The sequence below is a fragment of the Penicillium hordei genome, assembly GCF_028827395.1.
Source record: "Penicillium hordei strain IBT 12815 chromosome Unknown utg000003l_segment0_segment0, whole genome shotgun sequence".
Lineage (NCBI taxonomy): Eukaryota > Fungi > Ascomycota > Eurotiomycetes > Eurotiales > Aspergillaceae > Penicillium > Penicillium hordei.
In genome coordinates this window covers 1,900,115-1,927,897 of record NW_026623144.1, presented here as the reverse complement: position 1 = coordinate 1,927,897, position 27,783 = coordinate 1,900,115, and the positions used below count along the sequence as shown (strand labels likewise).

General features: G+C 49.4%; 10 protein-coding genes across 10 annotated transcripts; 5 read left to right on the top strand and 5 right to left on the bottom strand.

Annotated features, from left to right (window-relative positions):
• Positions 1 to 62: 62 nt before the first annotated feature.
• Positions 63 to 1,989, top strand: N7537_005960 (DNA helicase ZGRF1-like domain-containing protein; the record flags this gene model as incomplete). The annotated part of the gene is made up of 2 exons (XM_056897017.1): positions 63 to 1,606; positions 1,659 to 1,989. 2 exons carry the CDS (start codon positions 63 to 65, stop codon positions 1,987 to 1,989), a joined length of 1,875 nt encoding a protein of 624 aa, XP_056752802.1.
• Positions 1,990 to 2,445: 456 nt separating this feature from the next.
• On the bottom strand, positions 2,446 to 3,922 carry N7537_005959 (class I SAM-dependent methyltransferase; the record flags this gene model as incomplete). Its single annotated transcript, XM_056897016.1, has 3 exons — positions 2,446 to 3,152; positions 3,317 to 3,433; positions 3,724 to 3,922. Coding segments are annotated over 3 exons (1,023 nt in total), but the record flags the coding sequence as incomplete, so codon positions are not given.
• A 730-nt stretch (positions 3,923 to 4,652) lies between these two features.
• On the bottom strand, positions 4,653 to 10,092 carry N7537_005958 (putative nuclear migration protein (ApsA); the record flags this gene model as incomplete). The annotated part of the gene is made up of 2 exons (XM_056897015.1): positions 4,653 to 9,584; positions 9,652 to 10,092. 2 exons carry the CDS (start codon positions 10,090 to 10,092, stop codon positions 4,653 to 4,655), a joined length of 5,373 nt encoding a protein of 1,790 aa, XP_056752800.1.
• A 1,007-nt stretch (positions 10,093 to 11,099) lies between these two features.
• N7537_005957 (U2-type spliceosomal complex subunit CWC24) lies at positions 11,100 to 12,166 on the top strand (the record flags this gene model as incomplete). The annotated part of the gene is made up of 2 exons (XM_056897014.1): positions 11,100 to 11,639; positions 11,702 to 12,166. The coding sequence occupies 2 exons, from the start codon at positions 11,100 to 11,102 to the stop codon at positions 12,164 to 12,166; spliced, it is 1,005 nt and encodes a 334-aa protein (XP_056752799.1).
• A 1,826-nt stretch (positions 12,167 to 13,992) lies between these two features.
• On the top strand, positions 13,993 to 15,032 carry N7537_005956 (DUF3431 domain-containing protein; the record flags this gene model as incomplete). Its single annotated transcript, XM_056897013.1, has 3 exons — positions 13,993 to 14,240; positions 14,308 to 14,928; positions 14,984 to 15,032. 3 exons carry the CDS (start codon positions 13,993 to 13,995, stop codon positions 15,030 to 15,032), a joined length of 918 nt encoding a protein of 305 aa, XP_056752798.1.
• Positions 15,033 to 15,549: 517 nt separating this feature from the next.
• On the bottom strand, positions 15,550 to 17,804 carry N7537_005955 (putative phenol monooxygenase; the record flags this gene model as incomplete). Its single annotated transcript, XM_056897012.1, has 5 exons — positions 15,550 to 15,944; positions 16,004 to 16,469; positions 16,526 to 16,548; positions 16,602 to 17,571; positions 17,664 to 17,804. 5 exons carry the CDS (start codon positions 17,802 to 17,804, stop codon positions 15,550 to 15,552), a joined length of 1,995 nt encoding a protein of 664 aa, XP_056752797.1.
• A 672-nt stretch (positions 17,805 to 18,476) lies between these two features.
• On the bottom strand, positions 18,477 to 20,012 carry N7537_005954 (uncharacterized protein; the record flags this gene model as incomplete). Its single annotated transcript, XM_056897011.1, has 1 exon — positions 18,477 to 20,012. One exon carries the CDS (start codon positions 20,010 to 20,012, stop codon positions 18,477 to 18,479), a length of 1,536 nt encoding a protein of 511 aa, XP_056752796.1.
• A 1,176-nt stretch (positions 20,013 to 21,188) lies between these two features.
• Positions 21,189 to 23,420, bottom strand: akuA (uncharacterized protein; the record flags this gene model as incomplete). The annotated part of the gene is made up of 6 exons (XM_056897010.1): positions 21,189 to 21,299; positions 21,352 to 21,567; positions 21,633 to 21,736; positions 21,788 to 22,634; positions 22,682 to 23,302; positions 23,358 to 23,420. 6 exons carry the CDS (start codon positions 23,418 to 23,420, stop codon positions 21,189 to 21,191), a joined length of 1,962 nt encoding a protein of 653 aa, XP_056752795.1.
• Positions 23,421 to 23,740: 320 nt separating this feature from the next.
• N7537_005952 (ferrochelatase HEM15) lies at positions 23,741 to 25,138 on the top strand (the record flags this gene model as incomplete). The annotated part of the gene is made up of 3 exons (XM_056897009.1): positions 23,741 to 23,977; positions 24,041 to 24,623; positions 24,681 to 25,138. The coding sequence occupies 3 exons, from the start codon at positions 23,741 to 23,743 to the stop codon at positions 25,136 to 25,138; spliced, it is 1,278 nt and encodes a 425-aa protein (XP_056752794.1).
• A 402-nt stretch (positions 25,139 to 25,540) lies between these two features.
• N7537_005951 (putative tetracycline-efflux transporter) lies at positions 25,541 to 27,356 on the top strand (the record flags this gene model as incomplete). Its single annotated transcript, XM_056897008.1, has 3 exons — positions 25,541 to 25,714; positions 25,779 to 27,228; positions 27,289 to 27,356. The coding sequence occupies 3 exons, from the start codon at positions 25,541 to 25,543 to the stop codon at positions 27,354 to 27,356; spliced, it is 1,692 nt and encodes a 563-aa protein (XP_056752793.1).
• Positions 27,357 to 27,783: the final 427 nt, after the last annotated feature.

Genomic DNA, 27,783 nt, shown 5'->3' with positions numbered 1-27,783 from the left:
CAAACCTCATTCCGCGACATCCAATGCAGCCATGATCAAATCAGGTGTTCAACAATGCTACCATGATGTCCACACCGTCATCTTCCACCCGTCTTCCCCCGACCTCCCCGCAGGTCACTGCCTCAGTGGTGAAGTTTCGCTGCCTGTACACTCACGACCTACGCCGCAAATCCAAACGATGGCACGATGGCTACCTACGATATCATAAATTCAACAAACGTGTTATGGTATACGATGACCAGGGAAATTTTATAGGTGATCACCACTGGCGATCCTCCGATGAAGTCCAAGATGGCGATGAAATGGAGCTGGATAAAGGAGTACTGATTGAGGTAACCGAGAACATGGGCACATCTGAGACGGACATCACAACCCTGTATGAAAAGAAGAAATCTAGCCAGGGTTCGCCGCAGACTAAAGACCCGGTGTCCCAAGTCCCCCGCGCTTCTACCTATACCTCCACCGCCGCGCCTCTTCGTTCCTCCGCTTCGTCCCAGTCATTTCGCTCTCTTAACGATTTACTGGGCATTAAAAGAACTCCAATTGGGCATTTAGTGTCTCCCTACGAGCAAGGGAATCCTCCACGATCAGCAGCTTCTAGCATTCAAGAACCTGAACGCGCACCCAAGCGACAGAAGACGTCCTTGATAGTGAACCAAAGCGCAGACAATGGCTCGCGGGCTCAGGGTGAAGTCATTGATTTGACGGATTCAGCCGATCCAACCGATTCAAATCAGGGACTCCCCGCGAAGCCAAGGTCAAATCAAATGGTAAAAGAACTACCCAGAGCCGGGGGTGATTCTACGGCCAATGTACTCTCGACAGATTGTGAGCAGAGGTCGACAGTTCAGTCAAAGCAACCTCGGCCACAAAGACTTAACCCTCCTTCATTCTCAAGGGTCTCAGTTTCAACTGGATCTGAATCGGCCTCCGGTCTACTGCCACCAGATGAGGTGGTTCGTACAACCACTAAGTGTGTCCAACCACCAAGACCCCTCGATCCCTCATCGAAAGGTTCTCTGCCCAATATACCTGCAGAAGCAGAGATATCCGAGCCTCAAGGAAACCTGCGCGTGAGGCAAACGCCAATCAACCGCGAAAATCAGTCGAGACCTCTTTCACGTCCTATCCCACCACAGAGGTCTGACCCGCCGACGGTTTCAAGAGGCTCTCTCCCAATTGCACCCAAACAGTCGCCTGCTGTTCTATCTACGCGACAGCCACCAGTACGTGTAGTGAGAAATTATGAGAAACATATTGAAGCTACGAACGACCAAACTTCCATCAACGTTCCACCTCCAGCCGACGGTTCATCTCCGGCCCATGTCCCACCCCCACTCAATGTCTTACCCACAGTCAATGCTCCACCCCCAGTCAATATCTCATCTTCGACGAAGATGCCACCTCCATCACGCCCATCCTCAGCACCACAATCTGGGGCACCTACGACAGCTCTACGCATGGGAACCGGAAAGCCACGCAAGAAACTACTGTATAGTGCTCTATTACCCAGCGCTTCACGAACTCCATCGCCCGCGACCTCAGTTACACCAACTCTACCTGGTAGTGTAGCCCGTGAACCCACCACAAATACCCCGGAGCAACAGTTAGTATGTGCCCACCCATCAGCCAAGTTTGTGATATTGATTTCTGTATAGACTGGCCGCCGGTCCAAGTGATTCCTCAAACTCGAATGAAGAGTTTATGCCCTCAATTTCTACACAATTTATCTTCGACGAGATGATAGATGGATCAGGATTCAAATCGTCCTCCGCGATCAAAAGGCTGACCGGGAAAAGATCTCTTGATTCACCCTTGCGCAAATCGATATCAGACCCAACCGCATTGACTGGCCGCCAGGCCCGGGTAGGAGGATCATTCCATGCAGCCAACAAGGAAAATGAGCCCAAGGAGCAAGGCCCCTGGACATCTGAGGCATTAGATTTGTTTGACTTCTGGCCTGCTGGACGAGCAAAACCAAATGATTGAAATACTGTGATTGGGTCTGAAAGCTATGCTCGAGATTCTAAGCAACAGCGGGTACAGTGCAAGCCAACCAGTAACGCCAAGGACAATCATCTTTCAAGGCTCTTGTGCCCAACAAGGTCTACCATCTCGTGCGAAGCAACCGCCAAATTGCCGAAACCACCCTCATCGACCGTGCTGTTCTCGAAGCCAAGGCAGTGAGTAGATTTCTGTGGCGTTCTTGCGACAGACGGATTATTGTTCGGATTCCATTCACAAATGCACACTTTGCGAACATACTGCTTGCAATTCCTGTCGTGGAAATCCACGCATTCGTATCCGCAGGCTCCCCTGCCTCTCTCCCCAATCATCCCTGACGACCTCAATGACACGAATGAAAATATGATGGAAACAAAAATACCCATTTGACATTGATGTAGAATATATATGTACCCAGCTCATCTCCAGAAATGAACAAATCTAAACCCCCTTCTTAACCAAAACCCCAGAAAGATAAGGCATGGCAGACCACTCGAAATTCCTCTCCAACTCAACCTTCTCCCAACCGCCATCCACATCAGCCACAGCCCTCAAAACCGCCTCAGTATCCCTATTCAAACAACAATCCCCAGTAAACCAACTCCACCCAAGAACCTGATAGATACCCTGCACAACACGCCCAACAATCGACCCCTTCGCCCGCCGCCAAGGATTAACAACATGCTCCGTAACAAGCAACCGCCCACCAGGCCTAAGCATCCCATACAACTCACCCACCGTTCGTTCCATCTCGGGAACCGAGCACAGCACCCGCACGCACAGGATCGTGTCGAAGATGCCCGCGCGCGGGTCGGTATCGTACGCATCCACGACGCCCGTGCCCGTCGCACGCAATGCGGGAATCAGTTCGGCAACTGCTACGCCTGTAGGCACGATGTGGTACTTGGGTGAGATGTTCTCTGCTAGTGCTTTTGCGCGGATCGTGGAGTGGAGACCTTTGCATGGCTCGGCGCCGTATAGGGCTGTTATGGCTGGTGAGGTGAGTAGTGGCATCTGTGTGCCTGTGCCTGGTCCGATGTCGAGGACTATTCCTGAAGCTGTGCGAAGGATTGGGGGGATTAGAGCCGAGGAGCCGACTGGCTCTGGGATTTCTTGGTTGTTTGGGTCGGAGGACATTTGGCGAGGTGCTGTGGTGATTTGGTTAGGATGTGATTTTATTTTATTTCATTTGTTTTATATCTTTTTCTTTGTAGGAAGTTGCTTTTTTCCTTTCGTTGATTTTGTAGAAATTGCCAAAAGCAGAGGATCCGCTCTAGGTTTGTTGATGATAGATGTGGTGGCTGGGACTCACAGGTGAACTCGATCCAAAATCTTCCGAATGCTTCATCACGGAGTCTCCGCGTTTGTGTAATTGGGGCAAACAGCTGGCCATTTTTGAAGACTGCTTCGGCGCATACTCGGATGTAGTCTGTGGTATTTCTGTTAGCAATGAGCTGGTTTATAGGTCGAAGATGAGAATTGGTGCTGATATGAGGAATGTGCCGTAGTAATATACCATGTGCAACGATATATTAGACATAATACAGGGAGTCCCGTCGAAACACAAAATATGATATGAAAAATGGATACAATATAGGAAGGTTGATACAGTATATGGCAAATACACAATTACAAGTAGATCAAAAGCACATACACTGGCGTTGAATTCCATATATTGAGATCAAAGCCATTCGGTGTCTGTTCGGCGTCTGTACTTACGTGACATCGCCCAAGTCATGATATGTGCTGGCTCGAACATTGCGAGCATTCGCCCAATAAATGGTGGGGGTGTTTCGGTCGACATGATGGTCCGAAAAGTTCGAAAGTTGATTTGATCAACTCCAATGAATGCTAAGAGGAGAGAATACAAGAGGAGGTTTATAAAGTTAGGGCGCGCATATCGCTCACGTGACTCGGAGGCTTTTTGCGGATATTCCGGCGTTTGAAAAAAGAGTCACATGTGTGATCTGAAGATCACCAATGAACGAATGACAATGACATGATTATTCCAATGGATGATTGTATCGTCTAACGATCAGCATGCCTTACGAAATCGAAAGTAATCAGGCATAATCCAACAAAATTGAACATAGACTAATATCTAGCATCCTGGTCTGGTGCAAATTGCACAAATACTCAAAAGATGGTCACACCGGAAGAAAGAGCGGAGCCTATCAGTACAAAGACGACGGCATGTAGTCACAGGAATTATCAACTTAAAATGAGAATATAGGAAAAGAGCAGACTCAGATTGGGAGACACGTTCCAGCAGGACGTAATGATTGAACGAAGGACAGACAGAGACAATAGGAGAGTTGAGATCTGTAGGAAGAAAAGAAAGAAAAAGATCGTAGGTGAAGAGAAGGCGAAGGAAGTTGGGGTGAAACTATTCAGGGAGTTTCGAAGCCCAAGTATTCGGAATCACCAAAGAGTACATAATTCAGTTGACGTCTCGGTTTTGAGGTATGAGGTATTCCACGTTGGGTTGAAAGAAGTTAAAGTCGGAAACACTATTAGAAGGGTTGCTGGTTGGACAAGAGACAGAAGAAAAGGAGACTCGTCGTCATTATCTTAATAAGTGACTCGAGTCTGGGTTGAGGGCCTGCCCACAAACCCTACGAACAAACGCCAATTTCATAGGACAATGTTCAGTGATGGTGGGGTGAGTGGATACGGTTGATCCTCGGACTATACCGACTGGTGCGAGAAAGAGAGCCAACATCGTGTTTTCCGTCGCAACAGGCGCGGACATTCTCGAGTCGGTCTTGATCCTGGGTTTCGACCACATGTCTCAGGTCGTCGGCACTTTCTTGACCATGAAGACTTTCGTTATGGACGCTAGGAGATTGACCGTGCCGTCCCTTTAAGCTTGCGATGGATCCCCGAATCGAACTAGAGATGGTACTAAGTCTCGACGAAGAACGTTGGCGATCATCGGGAACCTGCAACGACGAGTTTGGCACAGGTGAGCTGAGCGCCGGTGATGCACGCCCACCGAGAGTCCCGGAAGATCGCATGGACATCGCCGAGGCCGCTCGCCGCTGTTGTTTGGATACTTGACGAGCGGTGCGGCTATTGTAAGAAGAGAACGACATTCGTGCTGTCTGACGAGAACTAGACCGGAAGCTAGGAGGGTTGAACTCGTTGATATCGTCGAGGGTTACACTGTTATTGTCCTCGCAGTTGTCATTGGTCTCCCTTAAAAGAAGGTAAGACAGCGCGTTGAACCATGTCTCATGCCTCTGGCTTGTCGTAGCCGTAAACCGAACTCGTCGGCCAGGACTGACAACTTCCAAGCTCCTGCAGTGAAGACCGGGAGGATACGGGTTGTCGTCGGCGACCACTCGAACAGCCTCAATAGGCACACTCTTGGTATGGAGCTCACTCTTTCCAGCAGTTTGTGGGTCCTGCGTACTCCAGTACAGAGTACGGGTGTATGGGTGGACCCAGAAGTATCGTCTGTGCCGTGTTGTGGACATATCCGATGAGCCAGTCTTTCGAGTGTACTTCCAAAGGAATTCACCAATCATGGTTTGAGTAATCGCCTGGATCATGCGCGGATCCGTATTAGGTCCATAGCCGCCAGGCATGGGGCTACCGTGAGGGGCCATATTGAAACGCTCCTCAAGCTCAGACGCGAAAGATGACACTGAGGATCGTCGAGACATCTGGCTTTGACTTCCCCTCCTCATTCTGGCCTGAGATGAACCGGTTCTTGAAGAGCTAGCCCGCGCAGCATGTTCACTTGGCGTAAGGGGGCGCTGGGAGTTCATGCGGTAGGCGGAGGCAGGTGCTAAAGGAGGCCCCATGATAGAGGTAGGAGATGGCGGAGCCAAGTCAGTGGGCCTCTTCTCGGCTGCCAGGATAGCTTCCCGGTGATCGACAGGCAGCGGGGGATGACTGGCACCAGATGTCTGACTGGCGGCACTGGGAGGCCGGCGGGAATTTGGCGTTATTGACTTGGCAGTCTGAATTTGCGAAAGGCGAGGTCGTGTCGGGGCCTTGGGTGTCACGTAAGGGGATGCGGAAGTTGTAGTGACTGACGCAATCTCTCGTGAGTTGTCAGTCACCTGGCTGTCGGAAGATAGCGGGCGTGCAGACACACGATCCATAAGAATTTGATCTATTTGTTTGGAGGACAGGATAGTCTGGGATCCTTGGTCCATGCTCACTGAACTAGATTGCTGTCTAGCAGAGCGAGCAAGGGCGTTGCCAGAGATATCGTTCAAGGCCAGTCCGCTACCAATAAGCTGATCACTATTGGCTGTACTGGTACGGCTACGAGTAGCGTTAGTAGGCTGGTCTTCGTGGATAATCACTGCGGCCCCTGCGGCCTTTGACTCAGTCGACTCGGTTTGAGTAGATAAATCTGCCACCGTAGGGATGACAAATGGCATGGACTTTGCTGGATGAGTCTCCACAGAGCACACAGAGGAGAATGACAATGCCGGCGTGGGCGCAAGGCGGGGCTTTGGAATAACAGGCTCAGTGTATGCTGGATCGAGGCTAGATATCGTCAAATTCGGTACCTCGCGTTCACGCTCAACGTGCTTGATCACATCGACGTATTGAATGGCGGGTGGTTCTGGTTCAGGAACAGTCGCTTTGACGGGCGTAGTGGATTGAGTGGTGATCGAAGAGAAAGTCAATTCGGGTACCTCAAGCTCACGCTCGACGTGTTTGATAACATCAACGTATTCAATCACAGGCTCTGCTTTGGCGATGGATGCCTGTACAGGGGCAGTGGAATGATTGTTGATAGAAGAGAACGTCAACTCAGGCACCTCGCGCTCGCGCTCAACGTGCTTGACAACGTTAACGTATTCAATGACCGGCACCGCTTTAGCAAGAGTTGCGTGCACAGGCGCAGTGGACTGAGTGGTGATAGAAGAGAAACTTGACTCTGGCACTTCACGCTCACGTTCAACGTGCTTAATGACATCGACGTATTGAATGACAGGCGGTTGGGGCTCAGGAACAGTTGCTTTGACAGGCTCGGTAGTTTGAGTGGTGATGGAAGAGAAGGTCAATTCGGGCACCTCAAGCTCGCGTTCGACGTGCTTGATCACGTCGACGTACTTGACGATAGGCTCTGGTACAGCAAGCGTTGCCTGGACAGGGACAGTTGATTGATTATTGATGGAAGCCAATGTCAACTCGGGGATCTCGCGCTTGCGCTCGACGTGTTTAATTACGTCGACGTATTTGATAATGGGTTCTGGCTCAGGAACAGTTGCCTGGACTGCCTGGACAGGTACTGTCGACTGAGCAGCGACATACGAGAAGCTCAACTCTGGCACTTCAGGCTCGCGTTCAACGTGCTTGATCACGTCGACGTACTTGACGATAGGCTCCGGCACAGCAACTGTTGCCTGGACAGGGGAAGTTGATTGAGTCGTGATGGAGGAGAAGGTCAGCTCGGGCACCTCCGGCTCGCGTTCCACGTATTTGATAACATCGACATGCTTGATGATTGGTTCAGGTATGAGAACCGTTGGTTGAATGGGATTAGTGGTTTGTGATGAAATTGAAGATATCGTCATTTCCGGCACTTCCGGCGGGGGCAGCTCATGCTTCACAGGTGCAGTGATGCCTCCGGTGATGTATGAGACGCTAAGATCAGGTCGCTTAGGTGCAGAGGGCGTAGTTTCTTGGGAAGAAACGTCCGCCATGGCCATATCTGGTAGATTAGGAGTTTCCTTCGTTCCCTCGACGATCTCCTGATCTGATTGGGTTTCCTGGTGCGTAGCGAGAGCATGCGGCAGAACAGCTCCTGCAGCAAGACCGGCAGCTCCAGCAATAATGCCAGTGCTGATAGAAGGCGTGGGTTCCCAAGGTTCGGTCATAACACCAGAATCGATCATTGCGGCCTTAGGTGGTGCATCTAACATTGCATCCGAGGGTCTCCGTGAACCTGACGCAGCCTCCATGCGTGGTGTCGAAGCCTGGGAAGTTACTTCTTCGTCTTCGGCGCTGTCGAACTCTGCAAGTTCGGCAAAGAGGCTTTGGCCCTCTTGAGCTGCTGGCACTGGCGCAAAGCTGGGTGCTGCGAATTCGCGTGAACTCGAAGGTCGACTGGTCGATGCGAATGTGGCCTCTCCAGATGGACGAATGCGTCTTGAGATGCTGGGTTTGGACTTAACACGGGGTCGGGATATGTTCATTTGGCTCGGAGAGCCGAACACTCTATCATAATCTTCCTCATCGGAAGATGCGGAGGCAGTACTATTATATGAGGCGCGTTCGCGAGCTTTGGCCATGACCAAGGAAGAAGGTACCCGGCGGCGAGGAGTTGTTTGTACGTTGTTTTCCGTCTCGGTAAGATCTGCCGAATCACTGCTGTCATCCGCCATGCTTTCAACACCAGTCTGGAATGCTTCACTCTCAGTTGCGGTTGCCCGCTCATTCGCTGTTTCAAATCCATCTTCCGCCTCGGTAGCTGTCTGGTAAACGTCGCTAGGTCCATCCGGAGAGACCGAGCGAGGGCGGCCCCTAGTAGACATGTCCTTGGTGTGGATCTGGGTAGGACTGATCTGGCTGGCATTGTCTTCCCAATCGGTGTCTTGAAGCTCAACAAACGATTTCTCTTTGCGGCCTGCGCCCAAAAGATCTGGGCGAGGAGGCTTTCGAGACGAATCCGTCTTTGGCTTCTGGCGTTTGCTGGCTCCGTTTGGCACGGTGCTCTCACGGCGGCGTTGTTCAACTTCATCCCGGGCATCTTGCAACATGCGCTTGAGTTCAATTTTTTCGGTCTTCTCGCGGTGAATTGTGCTCTTAAGATTTTGGATCATGCGATGAGCATGGCCGAGCGAGCTCTTCAAGGTTTCCGATTCAAGATGGCCATGCCGAGGAGTGAACTTGTTAGGGGATGGTGGCGGGGAGCTTTCAGGGGTGATATGCTCGGGCTCGTCGCCCTCGTTATCATATGAAACACCCCTTGAGTCCTGATTTTCATGGTCCCGGAGCCTCATAGCAACTACCTTGGCCAGTTCTTGATTTTGAGACGTCATTTCCATCAATTTCTTTTGGAGCGCAGACTTTTCTGCATCGCCAGAAGTCAAATTCCGCCTCAATAAGTGGATTTCCGCATCATTAGCCTTCTGCGTGAGAGTGTGATCCTCAAGTAACCTCGCATTGGCTTGCCTTTGCTCCTCTAGCTCTCGTTCCATGGCGCTTTTTTCCGCATTTGACAGGGTTATCGTGCCGTTGAGCCGTTGTTCACGTTCCGCGGCATCCCTCGCAGCTGCCATTAACTCATGCGCTTGAGTTTCCAGCGCCCAGTTCTCGTCCTTGTAACGTTGCTCACTGTCATCGAGTGCCCGGATTCTTTGTGCATACCCCTCTGCCTCCAATTCAAGTCGTGATTTTTCCAGATTAACAAACTTGAGTGTCTCATCCCGTTCTGCAAGAAGACCTTGCAGTTGGCGGACCTGGGCCAAAAGTGAAGTCGAGATCTCAGTCGCAAATTCGATATCGTGGACACGGTTTGATGGTTGATTGCGCTGCTTGCGAGAGGGAACGCTGACTTTGCTAGGGGAATTTGTGGCTTGACTGGCAAACAAAGCGGGGCTTAGGGGTGACTATCAGAACTCGATGTTAGTTTGGCTAGAAATCGGACCAGGGTCAGATGTAAGAGCCAGGCAGTACCTTTTGATCGAAAGATGGCGTCCCAAGCTGAGCATCCTCCTGGCCTCCGGCAAGACGTTTGGGTGCCAAAAATGCACGTGCCGACTCACGGCCGATCTCATTGTACTCCTTCTCCAAATCTGCAAGTTTGCGTCGCAGTTCCGGGCCCATCTCTCCCTCATTCTGCTCCTGCTCGACCTCCTTCAACTGCTCTGATAGCTGCCGCTGCTGATCGATAAGGGCCGTTCCTAGCCTAGAAGCCTCCTCCAGTCGACGCTCCGTCTCCGCCAAGTGGGCCTCGAGGGCCCGTTTAGCCTGTGCTGGCGAAGATGCATTCAGGCTGTATAGCTGTGTATCAAAGCGATTGGAGTCGCGAGGGACAGCTGGCCTTCCGGAATTCGCAACGAAGGGGTCTTCCATGGACGCAAATGACCCGGTGGCCTCGGCGTTGGATGCGGTCATGATTTGGAAATCGGGGGCCTCAAACGGCATCTGAATCCCCTTAATGATGAGGACACAGTTGCCGTTGAGATATCGGGGACTCGTGGGTTGATCTTTGTTCTGATTCTAGGCCGCGAGCATCATCCGAATCACCGCACTCGGTCAAAACTGTTGTCGCAAGATGACTGCCGTTGAGATATTTGCCGAGCCGACCAGCGACCAGAGGTTGTTGGAGGGTTTTCGAGATTACCACACGCTAATGTTGATGTTGATGCGATAGGCGTGGAACGGCACACCGTTGAAATATCGTGGGAAGGATGAGGAGGGGAAGCCCACACGATTAAAAATAACAAACACCGAGGACCTTTGGACGAATCAGTGAGCTCCCAGTCAGATTGGCCACCTGGGCAGACACGCGCGTAGGGATGCAACTAACCACAACAAAGTGCTCGGGATCTGTAGGACCTTTGGAATCGGCCTCAGTGTGTTGAATAAAGGAAGGACAAAAGAACAAAGGGAAAACAAAAGGACAGCTAACTAAAAAAAAAGAATGGAAAAAAAAAGAAAGGGAGCGTAGGGAGTGATTGGACAGGTCGAGTTTGAATGACTCGGCGGGGGAGAAAAGGGAAGAGAAGAACGAGAGTGAGCGAACGTGCTGTTGTGTTATTGCCAATTGGCGCCGGTGTTTGAGATTCACGATCGATAATCACCCCAGACGGGGAGAGACGAATCTACGATGCTAGGCTATATTATTTGATCTAAATTGGGACCTTCAAATTTACTATAAAACTGTAAAAACAATAGGAAGTGCTGATTCGATAGGTTCCTGCGTGTGTTTTGTTGCGATTTTCGCTATCAAACGCGTCCCAAAGTGAGGATGTGGTTTGTATTGTTTGCATTTGTCAGCTTAGTCATTTCTCGGCCGTTCCATATCCAATATTGGAAATGCGCGCATCTTTACAGCCTTTGAATCTAACACAATTGCTTGAACATCTACGATTAATCCTCACCAATAACCAACACACAATATGGGCGAAGAAACTAAAGTTGCAGACGCCGTGCCTCAAGTCGCTTTCAAAAAGCGCTCCAAGGGGAAAGCCAACTTTCGCAAGAAGCCCGCGACGCCACCTCCTGCTTCTGACTCCGACTCCGACTTTGTATCATCCGATGATGACGAAGGGCGACGGATCAAGAAGGGACGCAAGAATGCGGCTGTCACAGCATCATCCACATTAAATGCGACAAGGAAACAACGCCCAGAAGACGGACCTACCACCGCGCTTCCCGCTCCATTGACCTCAAGCAACGATGCCACAAAGGCTTCCAACTGGTACGATGAGAACCTGAGCGAGAAGAACTTATTGGGCACAACTCGGGAAAAACCAGTCTCCTCTGCCTCACAGCCGGACGGAACCTACAAGGGCGCCGCCAACTACCAATCTTTCATTCAGAAAAACCCCGATGCGCCGGGGAAATTCGGTCCTGTCAAAGCGGCGACCAACGTTAGGACTATCACAGTGACGGATTTTGCCCCCGATGTGTGCAAGGATTGGAAACAAACTGGCTACGTGAGTTATTCCCTCGCCTCCATCTGTCTATTGTGAATCGATACTAATTCATCTGAATTTAGTGTGGCTTCGGAGAAAGTTGTAAATATCTCCATTCTCGCGAGGCATACAAAGCAGGATGGGAACTAGACCGTGACTGGGAGGTCAATACCAAGGGCAGACAATTAAGCGGGCGAGTAGTTTCACAGAGGAAAGGCGCGGGCAAAATCGCCGAGGAAGACGATGATGACGACGAGGATGAATTGCTAGAGAGCATCCCATTCGCCTGCCTCATATGCTTGAAGCCCTATCAAGAACCTATCATCACCAAATGTGGGCACTATTTCTGTGAAGCCTGTGCCCTGCAGCGGTATCGGAAAACTCCGTCGTGCGCTGCCTGCGGCGAGGGAACTGGGGGTGTCTTCAACGTCGCAAAGAAGTTGAATACTTTGCTGAACAAGAAGCGGGAACGTGCGCGCAAGATCCGAGAGGAGGCGATTGCAAATGGGGAGGAGGTTAGCGATGAAGAAGGTGATGGTCGTGATTAGAGGGGAAGGATCTCCGTGTAGCATAATATAAACAAAAGAAGCAGCTGGACTGCAACACTTGGACTCCGGGAATGCATCATAACTTCTTGATTTCACTGTTGGTTATCTCTATGACCTTGACGTTAAGTATTTCATATGTGTTTACAACATAGACGGGGAAGCATAGCATGCAAATCAGCTGATTCCCTACGTTGTATGTTGTAGTGTATAAATTAGAATTGGACCTGGTAATATTTTGTAGCCAGAGTGGGTGGCACTGTATGTATAGGTCTCTACTTGCGGCCCGTGTGCCAGGGGCGTGATCATTCACCAGATTAATCCATGGTGACTTCCTATTCAAGTAATCCGTATGACAGCCATACGCTAGTTCAAGCCAAGAGTAAACACCGGGATTGCCAAGATCAAAACCAAGAAATAATATCGAACACGCAACATGCAAATGTTCAGCGTAGTCGGTATCCCTCCGCCACTCAACTCCGAGGATATATGTTGTACATTATCACAAAGATAGTTGAGATGACGCATAACAATAAAAATGGGCCCGGGCCTTCTGAATGGCTCGCTTGAACACATCGAGGCTCGCAAGTGTCTAGTGCAACATCCTATGAGGAACTGATCTACTCCGTACCCTCAAAACATTCGCCTCTTGTCTCTTGGCTTATATTGCATTATCAACCCTCTGACCCCATGCGCCTAGAAACGTCATTACGATACGATACAGATTGCAGTACCGCTGATCGGCCAATGCTAATTCTGTCACAGCCACCCACTGCGACCAGAGAACCCACATATGTTGGGACCCTGAATCTTTCAAAAGTCCGTGCACCTATGAAATCATACCAAGGAATGCGAACTGTTTCCATGTCTTCCCCAAGTACCTATCTTGGTAGGCTGTGCATTGACAGAAAGAATCAAGGCAGCCGACTAAAGGCTATTCCAAAACAATTTAGAACTTGCAATGAAGCGAGACAGCCCCACTTGAGATGCGAGCCTATCGAATAATAGTCTGTGGAGGAATACGTACGGTACCATTCCCATTGCAGCATCGCTTTCCCTATTATAGAAGGTTTTAGATTAGCAGTCCCAAACCCAACGCCACGTGCATTTCCGTGGTACAAGAAAAACACGCGTTGTTGCCGCGGTGGACTCCAGAATTACATCCATACATGGTAGTAACCAAGTTGAATGTCGTTGCCTACGTCTACTCCATACACAAAGTAAATGGGATTGTCTTGAATTCGTCAAGCCTTGATCCCGTCCATCCATGGCTCAAGCGTAAACTCTACAGTTGAAAAGGGGCAAGCGTGCGCCCCAGGCCAAGCTTTTTGGTTTTCCCCCAACCAAAAATGAAATCAAATAAAATCAAATAAAATCAAAATCAAAATACCAAAACCCAAACGCCCCTTGGCATCAAACTAAGGGCGGCTCCCCTGAGTCTACGCCTCAGTGGCCAATGATATGATCATGACATTGTGGGAAAAAAAAACGGGTCAAGTCCAGGAAGCTCCCCTCTTTTCAATTTCACTTTATTTTCTTTCTTTTCACTTTGAACGGGGTACTCTTACCGTTCCCTTAAATCCTTACTACCTCGGCCCCCTCGCTCCTTCATTACTTCGACACCGCACCTTCCTTTCCTATCGTTTTGTTTCTCGACTTTGCTTTCAGGGGCGTTTGGAATTTGCCCTCCTTTTTTTGCATCCCTATTATACATCGGAAACAGTATAACTATTAATGGCTTATTAGTCCATCCTCTGCCTTGATTTCACACCTACGGGTACATCTCCGCAGATTCCCCGGGGTTCAATCCCTACCATTCATCATTCATAATGAAAGGCGGACTCCGTATCGCGGGGTTCTGCGTCTCGTGTCTCGTTCTATTCTCACTATATCTACTCGAAGCGCATCTTCAAGACATTTGCAATCAATATCGCGCTGGCGCATACGTGGTCAATTGGCTTGATCGCAATGACACGACTTCAAGCCCGCATGGTGACACCACGCCGGGTGATAAGGTGATTGTTATGGCGAAGCTAGAAGAAGAGCATACTGAATGGGTGGAAGAAGAGCTTCCCGAGTGAGTGCTTTTGATATCTAACACTTCGCTGAAGATCCACTAGTTGACTTTCTTTCTCTCTAAACAGCTGGCAACGGGCAATCTACATTGTCAACCCCTCGCACGAAACACGACTAAACCCCGACGCTCTTACGACCCCGTTCAACAAAGGCCACGAAGCCATGGCCTACTTCACCTATATAATCGAATACTACCACACCCTTCCCTCAACCATCGTCTTTCTCCACGCCCACCGTGCAGGCTTCCTTATGGCATGGCACGTCGATGCCCCACTCCACGACAATGTCATCGCCATGCGCAATCTAAATCTCGATTTCGTCCAACAGAACGGCTATGTGAATCTTCGCTGCAATTGGAATCCCGGCTGCAAGAACGCCCACCGCTCCAATGCCCATGTCACCGACCAGATCTGGTCGGATGTCTTCGCCGGCACGAGTACGCCACCCTTGAATACTTCCTCGTCCACGGAGCAGGAATTCGCGGGCCAGAGATATCTTCGTAAGCCTGCCGAGATTGGTGCTGCATGCTGCGCGCAATTCGCCCTCTCGCGAGATCAGGTTCAGAAGCGACCGCTGGAGGATTATATCAAGTTTCGGCAATGGATTATCGATACGGAACTTAGCGACGCTTCGTCCGGGAGGGTGATGGAGTTCTTGTGGCATGTCATTTTTGGTATGGAAGGGGTATAGTAAGTTATGGTCGATCATGTTTCGGTGCAATATTGAACTAACTGTCTTTCGCAGTTGTCCCGAGGAACGGATGTGTTATTGTCAAGTCTACGGACAGTGTTGAATTTCCCTCTCGGTTTGAGAATTCTCACCCAAATCCAGCGACAACTCCCAGGCTGGTATTTACATATCGTTGGGTACATGACGTTACATTTTCACTTCCCTTCCAGCACACACCATTTTTCGTCATCATGTCAAATGATTTTTGCGACAGTACAAACATCCACTTAGAATTCAGCCCCCCCGTTTTGTCGCACAGAACTTGGGGTTCTCAGGGGCCTTTCTTTTTTTTATAAATTATAATTGCGTTCAAGCGCCGAAGACAAAGTTCCTCACGGACATACTCCATCACTTTTATCGATGGACTTCTGGACAATCAGAGTACATGAAATGTATATTCTTACCATTGTCTTTCTCACTTCTCATACAACTCATACCATTCATATTTCCAGATGTTCGACGCCACTATCAAAATGACTACATGCTCTAATAACCATCAGGTGGCCAAAACATCTCATCATTCTCATCATTCAAGCTTGATATCTAATTCTATCAGCAAGCTGCCAAACCCAACACAGCTACTAATTACTAGCGACAGTCCGAATGCACTGCTTCAGATACCTATCCACCCTCTGCACATCACCAAGACAAGCAACAACGCCAACATACCCATCGGGTCTGACTACCACCAATGCGCCCTGTGCCGGGTCTACACCATAGATACTATACACATCATCTAAAGCTGACCCATCATAGAAGCGCATTTCAGCCTGCTGCTTCACACACGTCGACATGTCATTCCATTCAAAGGACCGGTGCAACTGGGGATGCAGTATGATCTGCTCAATAATCGACTTGGGGAACTGCGCTTCGAGCAGAGCGACAGCTTCCAGTGTCTGCACAGAGACACTGCTTCGATCAAGAAGATCGGTCGACGTGAGACATAAGATGCGGAATCGGCCAGTGGAGGGAATATCTGTGGGGTTTTGATTAGATATGACGTCCCACCCGAAATTTCCATCTGGCTTGACATACCGTCATGAATATCCCGTTGGCACCCATCCGCATGCCGCAGTAATCGCACATTGAGCAACCTCCGGCCTGGTCTCAGGATGCCGGATATGTAGTCCGTTCCTATGACGGGGTTTGGGCCCTTGCTCTGGATATCAGCGTCTAGCTCATCTTGGATAACTAGCATGTTCTCCGGGTATTCCACGCCACAGCCGCTGGTGAACCCATTGCCGAGCTTGAAGGCCTGTTGGAACTCTTCTTGTGTCAGTCCTTCAGTTGCGCCCATTTGGCCCGAGAACATAGTAGAGAACTTCCGGTCGAAGTCGATGAGCTGTTGGGCTATTTCGTGGCGTTCTGTCTGGTATGTCTCGAGTAATGAGGCTGGGCTGTTGGGGCCTGTTGGTTCTGGTGCGAGCCCGTTAATGTGATACAGGAGTTTCCAGGCCAGGTTGTAAGAGTCCATCATCGAGACATTCATGCCTTGGCCAGCCTGATGAGATGGAAGTTAGTGATATCCTTGAGGAAAGAGCTGTTGTGGATACTTACTTTCGGACTGTGTGTATGGCAGGCTATAAATATGATATTAGTTCAAGGCCATGCACTCTCTTCAAAGTGAACTTACCATCTCCAGCAATGAAAACTCTTCCTACACCCTTTGAATCATTCACAATAAACTCAGGCGAGACACGCTGGCCAATTTGATACGCAGCCCACCAGTCGACAGCATCCTCCTTGGGCCGAAGAGAGTATGGCTTGATCGCCTCGGCGGCCTGTTTCAGAATCCCCTCGAGGGTAACCTTACTTCTCCGCTGCCGAGCATCCTCGGCCTTAATGCCCTCTACTCCATTCGGCGTTTGATCACTCCCGGGAGCCACATCCCCCGGAACCTGAACATACAACCGAGTGAGGTATTCACCTGTGGAGATCCTCTCTCTAGGAATAATCATCACAGAACCAGCAGGTGAATGAATAGCGCAGCGACGACGGATATCCGGGAAATCCGTGTCAGCAACCATATCAACCACCCCCCAGATATGATCCAAAGATTCTCCTTCCAACCGCAGCCCCATACACTGCCGAACCACCGAATGCGCCCCATCAGCACCAACAAGATGCTTCGTGCGCACTACCTTCCCCACACCATCCGTAGCCATAGTCACAAGCACGGGGAACTCCGCATCACCCTCTTCATCAATCTTGACATCAATAACTTTCGTGTTCCGCACAACCCCGCGCTCCGAGTACCGCAGCAAATCAGTTTCCATGATACGCTCGATGCGGCCCTGGTGGATGGTAGCCTCATAGCGGAACCGCGCCGGAGGAATAACCTCCGGGACGACGGAAGTGCGCTCAATCACCTTGTTTGGGTCGGGTGAGGGGTTCCAGAATGCGAATTGCCACATCTGACACGCTTCGTTCTCGATCTCGGTTGAGATACCAAGCGATTTGAAGACCTCCAGTGTGCGGGGCTGCACGCCGTCCGCTTGCCCTGATTTCAGAGCGCTTGGTTTTGCGTCTATACAGAGGAGGGATGTATCGCTGAGACCATAGCGAGAGAGGAGGAGGCTTAGCATTAGGCCTGCTGGTCCGGCCTAGATATTTATATTAGGGGTTTCTTTTTCGTTTGAATGTTGGATACTTGAATACAATTCTGATATTCGGGAAATTGTTGGAGACCACATACGCCGACGACGACTGCTTCGTATTTGTCTTCCTTTTTATCATTGCGCTCGAATGGGGGTGCTAGTCGGGGTAGTGGTGGTGCAAATGAGGGTAGGGCTCTCAAGTCCCGGGATGAGGAGGAATGTTCAGTGAAGACAGGCATTGCGTTTCTAATTCTAGAAGCAGGGCATTTGGGAATTGCTACTCGAAATAATACCAGCTATACTTATAATGTAGTCTTGATTTGGGTTGTTTTTACGGGGTAGAGCTACAGTCCCCCGCGATCCTCATGCGGGGGGGGCGGACCTGTTCATCCCCCACGATTTGTGATGATTAGCAACAACTACGTTTATTGTGATTGGATCGAGGCTAACAGATAGTTTCCCAGGTTGTGTTGAGAATTCACCTGCAGGAAAGGTAAGAGTTCGGATATATATATACGAGGCATCTGTAACTTTGGAAAAGAAAGCCATCATCAAGATAATACTATAAGATTAAATAAGATAGTAACTAATGTCTAAAGCTGAAATATACCGAATCCCACCGAATCCCACTTATTGTTTACCCAGATAAGATTCTCCCATTGTCGTGAGATACCAATCCCTCGCCTGAAGTTTGTAGGTGAACTAGCGTCCCACATAGTGGAGCTTCACCCCGCAAGATGTTGGGGGGGGGGGGGGGGGTGAGAGACAATTAGATGTGGGCATCGGTAGTCATTGCTATATAAGCATTTAGTAATTTGAAAGTCCTAAAATAGATTCATTATATCGCGATTGATTTGTTGATAGTTCGCCCTGGACTTAGTATGCAATAAGAAAATAACAAAAACACCGATTTATCCATAAGCACCCTTACCCTCATCCAACACCGTAGAAAGCACATTGGCAAAAGCCTGAGAAATCCCCCAACGCCCACCCCGCTGTAGCAAGTCAATCATGCCATACAACTGATCCAAATCTGTAACCACAGAAAGCTCACTACTTTGAGCATTCTCAGGAAAGCATGCAACCTCCGCAACCCCCTCACCCAGCAACTTGAGTTCCGGCGATGCAAATGCCTCCGTGTTCACGACATGTTTGGGCGCGTACTGTGCAACACACAAGTATATCAATGCCGCCGAAAATAGCGCACGGGGTACATGTATTGCTGGCTCGGCGGATATACTCATGCGCTCGAGAGACCGGGCAATCAGTGATGCGTGCACGAGACAGCGGCTTGCATTCAGAGAAGAGGCCCATTCGCGTGCCGGTGCTGATGCTTCCAGGACTGGGGCTCGGCCGTCGCGGCCGACTGCTTGTTCCAGGAGGTCCATGTCTGCGTACAGCGATATGAAAATGGAATGCCATAATACGGGTAGACAGAATGGATCTTGGTCCGTTGTATGGTATGTCTGCCACCACTGGATCAGGAGGTTGGAGGTATTTTGGCAGACTAGCTGGTTAAATTCTTGAGATTGTTTGGCATCTATGAGGCGAGCGCTGATTCCTTCAAGGACTCCATATGCGGTGAACCTAGAATCGTGGTCTGTGACTGGGAATGGATCTGGCGACCGAGAGATTTGAGCTTGGGGTCGATTTTCACTCTGGGTTTGAAGAGATTGGCGGATAAGTACGGCCCATTGAGACGACGTAGCTGCTGAGAACAATTCATCGGATGCTAGACGGGGAAACTGATGGAATCGATGACTGCGAATTGGCTCGTGGTGATATAAAGCAGCAAGCTCGGCGTCGTGGATATTTAGTGCGGCTTGTACTCGAGCACGTTGCTCGCTATCAATCCACCTATGCCAGCTTCTTTCAATATCTCCTGTGTTCAGCATATCTTGTGACTGGCTGCAAAGAGCACCTAGTCGATTTGCTTCACGGGCCCATGAGGCAACTGTCCCGTGCAATACATCTGCCAGAACGAGATACTTGGGCTTTCCAGCTAGAATAGCATAGGTTTGCCCCAAAATAGCAGCTTGTACCATGGACAGGGCATCTGGTCGGCTTTCTGACAGGAAAGATTCCCACGATGCCAGAATGGCTTTGTTCAGTCGCTCAAATATTCGTGAGCCTTGAGCCACTGCGCGGGAAGACCCGACGAATAAGCTGCCAATGGAGCAAATCGACAAGAATAATAGAGAGTTTCCCGCCGTTGGCCGGAACGAGGGAGCATGGATGACTGGTAATAAAGGATGAAACCGATGAAAATACAATTTGGCAAATAGATTCAGTTGTTCCGAGGATGGCAATGCCTCATCTTCTATAGGTCGACGGAGCTTCTGAGACAAGCCAGCTCGGTATGATTCATTCGCATTCGTCTGTCCTGACCAGTTTGTTCCTGTGGGGACAATTTCTCGATTGGGCCGATTCTCGTCAGACGGTGACATATGGGTAAACCATTTTCGTTTGACTGTGTCCCCGGCTATATTTGGAGCTTCAATATCTGGGATAGAGCTTTGAACGGGGGTAGAAACGTCATGTTGTCCCGTAGACAGACCTACTGCGGGAAACACATTTGGGATCTGCGCCCATTCGGATATTGTTGACGTTATTGAAAAGTCAAGCGCACTTACATCAAAATCATCTTCAAGGAACCACGCCCCGGGTCCTGAACTGGGAGATGTTTCACCCATACCAATTTGTGTAGATCCAGTGGGTTGTCCAAAATCAACAGTATTGGTATGGAGAATGCTCGGTACATCCACATTTACAGACACTTGTGGGGAAACATGAGTTACTGATCCCCCCGAGAAAGCCCTGAACGAATCAGCTGCGGATGGGGGTGTGAGCATCGCAGAACCGTCAGCGAATCCTTGTGGGGATACAGTGGCCAAGCTGTCAAGTTGAACACTATGGCTTCGCTCATGCCGACGCAAGACATCACTAACAACGTTAGCACACAAACTGACTATGTTAGGAATATCTCGTACCTCCGCGAATATAGTTTCCCACAGACAGGGCATACAAATGGCCTTTCCTTGGTGTGACCACGAATATGTCTAGTGAGATGCTCTTTTTTGGAAAATGTCTTATTGCATGTATGACATTTTTTATCATCTCGTGGCCGTGTCCTCTCCATATTCTCAGTAGTAAATGGTCTTCAAAGTTAGCGGCCGGGTGATTTTGTCGCAATATAGGGACATGGATCAGAGGAAGAAAGAACATCAATTCCCAAGTGCGCTGAAAAGAAACACTCCGAGTAAATATTCTGGGTTGATTTTACTTGTCAGGATTGTTTTCTCCCAGAGCAATCTGCGAGTTGTTGATGATCAAGTCTGGGGCTCCCCCCACTTCCCCACATACATTTTCGGCATCAAACGGCAGTTAAGTCAGCTATGGGAGTTTTTTTTTTTTTTTTTTTTTTTGGCCAAGGGGTATGTTTTTTCTCTAGTTGAATGATTGCTGGAGGCATTTTATAGCATATTGGATAAAGAATATTGATTCATTCAAAATGACCATGGCCATGGCCATATGTAAGCAGGGAAGTAGGATACACTCGTAATTCATTAATCGGGCCCCCGGATCCCGCACCAAGATGATCCCAAGCAAAATTCAATCAACGTTTAGAACTTTTTCTCAAAGTACTGCTCAACTCGGTCTACAAGATCTGCTTTCTTCCCTGCTGTAGCGCGGCCGCGTGAATGTAAGAATTCCTTCAGCACGACCACCGTAAGCTAAACGCGAGTATTAGTTTGGTCTATTACCTGAGAGAATCTGAATGCTCACCTTGGAAACAGTGCCCTTCTCATAGCATTTCTTCACTTCGTCTTCTACTCCAGAGGCGCTGTCTTCAACCTTCACTCGCTTTGCTGGGTGCTCACTAGTAGGCTCGGTCTTGGCACCTCGCTTTACCAGCGTAGACGTGGCTGCTGAGCTGCCAAACATCTCGGAGGCTTGCAATTTCAATTCCTCGGCCCATTTAAGGATGTAGTCTCCAGCGCGCTGTATTTGAGCATCCATGTGGTTAGTAAATTCCCGCAATTTTTAGGATCATAGAAGTAGCTAACCTTGTGAACCTGTCGGTACTTAGGCACGGTCTTGTCATCTGGTGATTCTGGGAAATCTTCATCCAAGGCTATAGCTTGTAAGATACGATAATGCCACTGAAGTGCTACAAATTAGTCAGTATCGTTCTCAACAAACCGTAGTGATAAAGGCTCACAAGGATTCGGGTATTTTGAAGGCTCATATACAGCCTTGGGAAGCTGCAACTGGCGAACAACATCTCGCATGGCGTCATTCAGCGCGTCTCCTGCCCGGTTGACAGTGCTCTCTGGATTTTGGCGCACATCATCCGCGAAAGGCAGAGGGATAATCCACATCCCAGGTGGGATTTTCTGCACACCATTCTCGTCGATCTTCTCAGCCCCGGCAATCATAGCAGCTAAAACTGGTGAGGCATTTTTGCGGGGAATGAACCAAACCAAGGCCAGTTTCTCGGAATCAAGGAGTTTCTGCTGCAATGCAGAAAATACTCGTGTTGAGCCAATGTAGTTCTCTTCAGAGGGATAGATGAAAGAGGGGTGTTTGACATTCGCCCAAATCGGGAGGGCTGACAGTGGCTTGAACCCAATGATACGGATCACAGGGTCACCAAAGCTCCTTAGAGCCTGTTGTTCTTCGACGGTGAATGAAACCTGCTCACCACCAAACTTGTATGCCTTCCGAATGTCAGCCTTCTCAATCTCCTGGCCTGTATCATCGGACATTAGAGTTGTGATGCCTTTAGCAATCTGAGCAGTCTCGCCTCCTTGCCAGACGAAGCAACTCCTGGCAGGTTCTTGCTTTTTGAGGAGCAAATATCCATTGACGGATATCTTGAAATCAGGTCCGATCTCAAGTGGCACATTTGAGAATAGCGACCGGCGGGGAACAGATCTCGAGTTGATGCTAGACAATAGAGAATTGAGCAATGAGAGTCCGTCACCTTTAGCTGTCGATGTACTGGTGTCCGGCTGTAGGTATGCCGGGGCATCTCCATCACTTGGTGATGTTTTGTAGATGATGTCCTGCTACTTGTGAGCATACTCCTATACAATCAAGGCTAATACCCTACATCGTAGAATTTAGAGGTGTCGAATTCGTGATCTGGTTGAGAGATGGGAAACAACTCGATGTTGACACCAAGATCGTACAAGTCCCTTGCACGAACTGTTGCGGCAGACCGCATTCCCTTATTGTCTGCGTGGGGATTATCGTTGTCGGTCACGACAAACAGTCGTCGAGATGAAAAGTTTGGAGCCTTCGAGGTAAAGATTTGGTTTGCGCAGAACAGCATATTGGCCATGGAGACTGGTTCCTTGGATGGTTCCAAGACCTGCCGCACGTCATCATCAGCTTCTGCGGGAGATGCGAGAGATCGCAGTTGCTTGACTTCCTGGGCTGATGGAACATCAAGATCAGTGTACAGATAACAGTGAGGATATGAAAGATCTCCTCGGTCATCCTCATTTTCATCATAGAACTTGGACGGTTGCGTCCCATAAAGCAGAACACCAATCATATCATGAGGGTTGGAGATGATGCGCTGTTGCATCAGATGGTATGCACACTTCAAAGCTGCAGACGCGGGTGATTCGTCGCTATGTTTCTTAGGATCAGGCGACGGACGAGGCGTGAGCATCGAACTGCTGATTTCTATGGCAAATAACACCGCATCTTTGACTGATTTGAAGCTCTATGTAGGCAACAGTCAACAGTCGGTAACTATATCTTCGGCTTTTGATACTCACGGTCTCATCGAGCTCTTCGTCCTCGTAATTCTCCTCCTCGCGCGTGTAGCTATCTTCAGCCATGATTGTGAAACGGGATACCTTGAAATATTGAAAATATTAAACAGTGGTAAGATAATCAAGTCTAAAATATCATCGAGACGCGCTCTCTGACGCGAGCAACACGAAAGTCAGGTGACGCTGATGCCTGAAGCTGCTGACATCCTCCGACGGTGATTGGTTCACGTCCCGTGGACGGCGGAAGCTACATGGGGCAACCAAAATCAGATTCAGCAACTCCGAGGTCCAAGGTGGACACAGGTTCGAATTGTCAATTTTCTCATTAATACCTTGATATTATTTTGTTGATCTGTTCCCACATATAATAGCTCCTCGACCCAACCATGGCATTCCGCAGCCCTTTCGCGATCCCCCGACAATTATTGGTTGGGACCACATCTCTTGGAGGTCGGTCGGCAATTAGCAGTCGATTGAGTTGCAATCAACGAGGTCTCGCGACGGTGGTACCGCCAGTAACACAAGATGCGACAGGGTCTAAGGGCCCAACGGCTATGGTTTTTATGAACATGGGTGGACCTTCTACAACGAACGAGGTGGAGGACTTTTTGAGTAGGCTATTTGTACGTGTCATGAATTGCCACAATGGTCATATTGAAATGATAGGCTAATGCTTTGAATTACAGGCCGACGGTGATTTGATTCCCTTAGGACGGCTCCAATCGTATATCGGCCCCCTCATCGCACGGCGCAGAACCTCGAAAATCCAAAAGCAGTATGCGGATATCGGCGGCGGATCGCCCATTCGGAAATGGTCCGAGTACCAGTGCGCAGAAATGTGCAAGCTGTTGGATAAGATCTCCCCGGAGACCGCGCCGCATAAGCCTTACGTTGCCTTCCGCTACGCTGCCCCATTGACCGAGACCATGTATGAGCAGCTTTTCGCCGATGGATTTGGCAATGGCAAGGGAGGACGTGCTGTCGCATTTACACAATACCCGCAGTACTCCTGTTCAACGACCGGCAGTTCCCTTAACGAACTGTGGAAGTGGCGTAATCGTCTCGAGGGAAAGCGCGCCAATGGAGGGTCCGAGCCGGCTGGCGCAATTCAATGGAGTGTCATCGACCGCTGGCCCTCTCACTCTGGTCTTGTGGAGGCTTTCGCACAAAATATCGAGGCTCAACTTAAAACATACCCAGAGGAGAAGCGGGACCAGGTCGTGTTGTTGTTTTCGGCCCACAGCTTGCCTATGAGCGTTGTTAACCGAGGTAGGCTGAGGTACCCTGGTCACTTACTAGAATCACACTAATTTTCCTCTCACACAGGCGACCCCTACCCCGCTGAAGTTGCAGCGACAGTTCACGCTGTAATGCAGCGACTCAAGTTCAAAAACCCCTACCGCCTGTGCTGGCAATCTCAGGTGGGACCTAGTGCGTGGCTCGGGGCTCAGACCAGCGATACTGTTCAAGAATATGTGAAACGAGGACAGACAGACTTGATCCTGGTCCCCATTGCGTTTACAAGTGACCACATTGAGACACTCTACGAGCTGGATCAGGAAGTTATCCATGAAGCTAACAACCCGGGTGTCAAGCGCGCAGAGAGCTTGAACGGAAACCCCGTCTTCATCCAGGCACTTGCCGATATTGCTCGCGACCACTTGCAAAAGGGAGAATTGTGTTCGCGCCAGATGACACTGCGTTGCCAGGGCTGTACTAGCGAGCGGTGCTTGGGCCAGAAGAAATTCTTCGCAGGCCAGGAACATGCTTCTATGGTGATATAAGGGGGGGGGGGGGTTTGTTCGGAGTAGGAGATTTCGGCCTTGGAAGTATGTGTATACGTCACTAGGTGTTGGAGGCGTTGTGAAAGTATAAAATTCCGGGGTTAATGTACTGTATAATATATTTTCAATTGTATACAAGATGATAGGGCATCTACGATATGTAAAGAAGGATAAACCGTCAGAATGACACCTTAATGTACCCAAGCACCTAAGCCTGAGCGGAGATTCCGGAGCTAACCACCGCCAATGATGAAATCCCGATAAGGATTCAAGGGGCCGCTAACATTTCCTCTCCCCCCTCTTTCATATGAGAATGAAGTGTCGGTGCTTGGAATCTTACAAATCAATTATGCCGTAATCTTGCAAAATCCTGGAAACATCCTCAATGTCACCAACTTCATCATGGAGAACGAAGAACTCTTTACGGGGGAGCCCGATGTTGCTCCGATGAGCACCCGGGAGACCCGAACTGAAGATGTGAATGAAAATACGCCTCTAATCGATGAGGCGGATGGGCTGTTGTATCGACAGCATTTTCACCTTACAGATAATCGGCCGAAATGGAGGAGAGCGAGCGTGAGTGACTATGGGGTTGCGACAAATGCTCCAGGTACAACTGTCTAACCTACAAACATGACAGATTTGGTGGCTGCTTCCATTTGGGCTCCTTTTTACCCTGGGCTTTGGTGGAATGGCTGTGCCCAAGATCAATTTGATCATGTCGCTCATCTGTCGAGACTATCTCGCCGAGAAGACCACCCAAGAACCTGGGTTCACCTATCTGCCTGTTGTATTTGGCGAGGACAACCCCCAGTGCCAGATCCCACAAATTCAGTCGCTGGTTGCCCAGTTCCAGCTCTATCTCAATCTTATTGCCGGTATCCTATCGGCATTAGTGAGTCCCCGGTTCGGACACTTATCCGATCGTCACGGGAGAACCAAGATGATTGCTCTGGGCGCGATGGGCGCGGTACTCAATGAGATTATCACAGTCATTGTGGCTAAATGGCCAGACCGGGTCTCGGTCAATATGCTTCTGCTTGGAGCAGTCATGGATGGACTGGGTGGATCATTTACAACCGCACAAGCTTTAATCCATTCATATGCTTCCGATTGTACGCCAGTCGAAAAGCGAAGCGTGGCATTTGGTTTATTCCACGGTGCTCTGTTCTTCGGAATTGCAGCTGGACCTGGCGGCGCAGCTTTTTTGATCAAGCATGGAGGCACGTTAATTGTCTTCTACATTGCGCTTGCATTCCATGCAACTTTCTGTCTATCGATTTTCTTCATCGTGCCCGAATCTTTGTCCAAGGACCGACAGCTCGCGGCCCGCGAGAAGCATCGGATCAAAATTGTGGATGCCGACTCTCCTAAATGGTACTCTTGGCGTGTCTGGAACCCAATGAACCTGATCACCCCACTTGCAATTCTGATGCCCGCCGTTGGAAAACCAAGCGTCTTGTTCCCTAACCGTCGTGGTGCTAGTCCGGCTCTACGCCGGAATATCATGCTGTTGGCAGCTATCGATACCGCTGTCTTTGGAGTTGCCATGGGAACAGTACAGGTCATCATCATCTATGCCGAATACATGTTCAACTGGGGCAGCGTGGAGTCCAGTCTGTTTGTAGCGACCATCAATGTGGTGCGAGTGGTCAATCTTTTCCTGGTGCTTCCGCTTATCTCCATGTTCTTCCGAACTCCGTGTGGGGAGGATGGAACCATTCGCGGCTCGGACATGTTGGACATTGTTCTAATCCGCACATCTATAATATTTGATATACTAGGCTACGTTGGCTATGCTCTGTCCAAAACACCGTCAGTCATGATTATGTCTGGTGTCGTCGCCTCGCTAGGTGGCATGGGATCTGCAATCCTGCAGTCGTCTCTGACCAAGCATGTCCCTCATGAACGCATTGGACAGATGCTCGGTGCCACTGGTCTTTTACACGCTCTTGCTCGAGTTGTTGCACCTACTGTCTTTAATTTAATCTACAGTCTGACTGTTGCAACGTTACCTCAGACAGTGTTTGTGGCACTTGCAACTGTTTTTGGTGTGGCATTCCTCATGAGCCTGCTAATCAAGTCGCATGGTATGTTTATTTTCCTCGGCTCTACAAGAAGGATGCTAATTGTTATGCTAGTTACTTTAGAGAATGGACCTCCTGTCGATCTAAGAGCGGAAGAAGATGCCGACGAGCGTGACCGGCTTTTGCTATGATGTACCCATAGACGGCTCTTTGGAATAATATGCTACATGTCCTTGCATATATTATATGTCGGCTTCGCTATCGTCTTTCCCCCCCCCCTACGTTGGAGGACCCCTATTGATACCTATGTAGCTGTTGGGTATCCAGTGATGAAGATGCTTGATACATGCTAGAAACAGAAGACTATATAAAGCTATTAGAGAAAGACACGAATCGTCTCGATAGGTTTGAAGTAGCCGTAGAATACGGTAAGAACAGTTCGACTTTCTTTGACATATACCTTAGGGTCGATTTTCAGGTCAATTTTGCAAGATTCTGATATCTTTTAGATGGAGGACAGGAAGCTATGGAAGATTTATCCGGTTAGATGCATGGGTCGTATGACCAGGTCAGGCTCCGGCGGGTGGCACTGACCTAAAGCGCAAGTTGATTTGCATC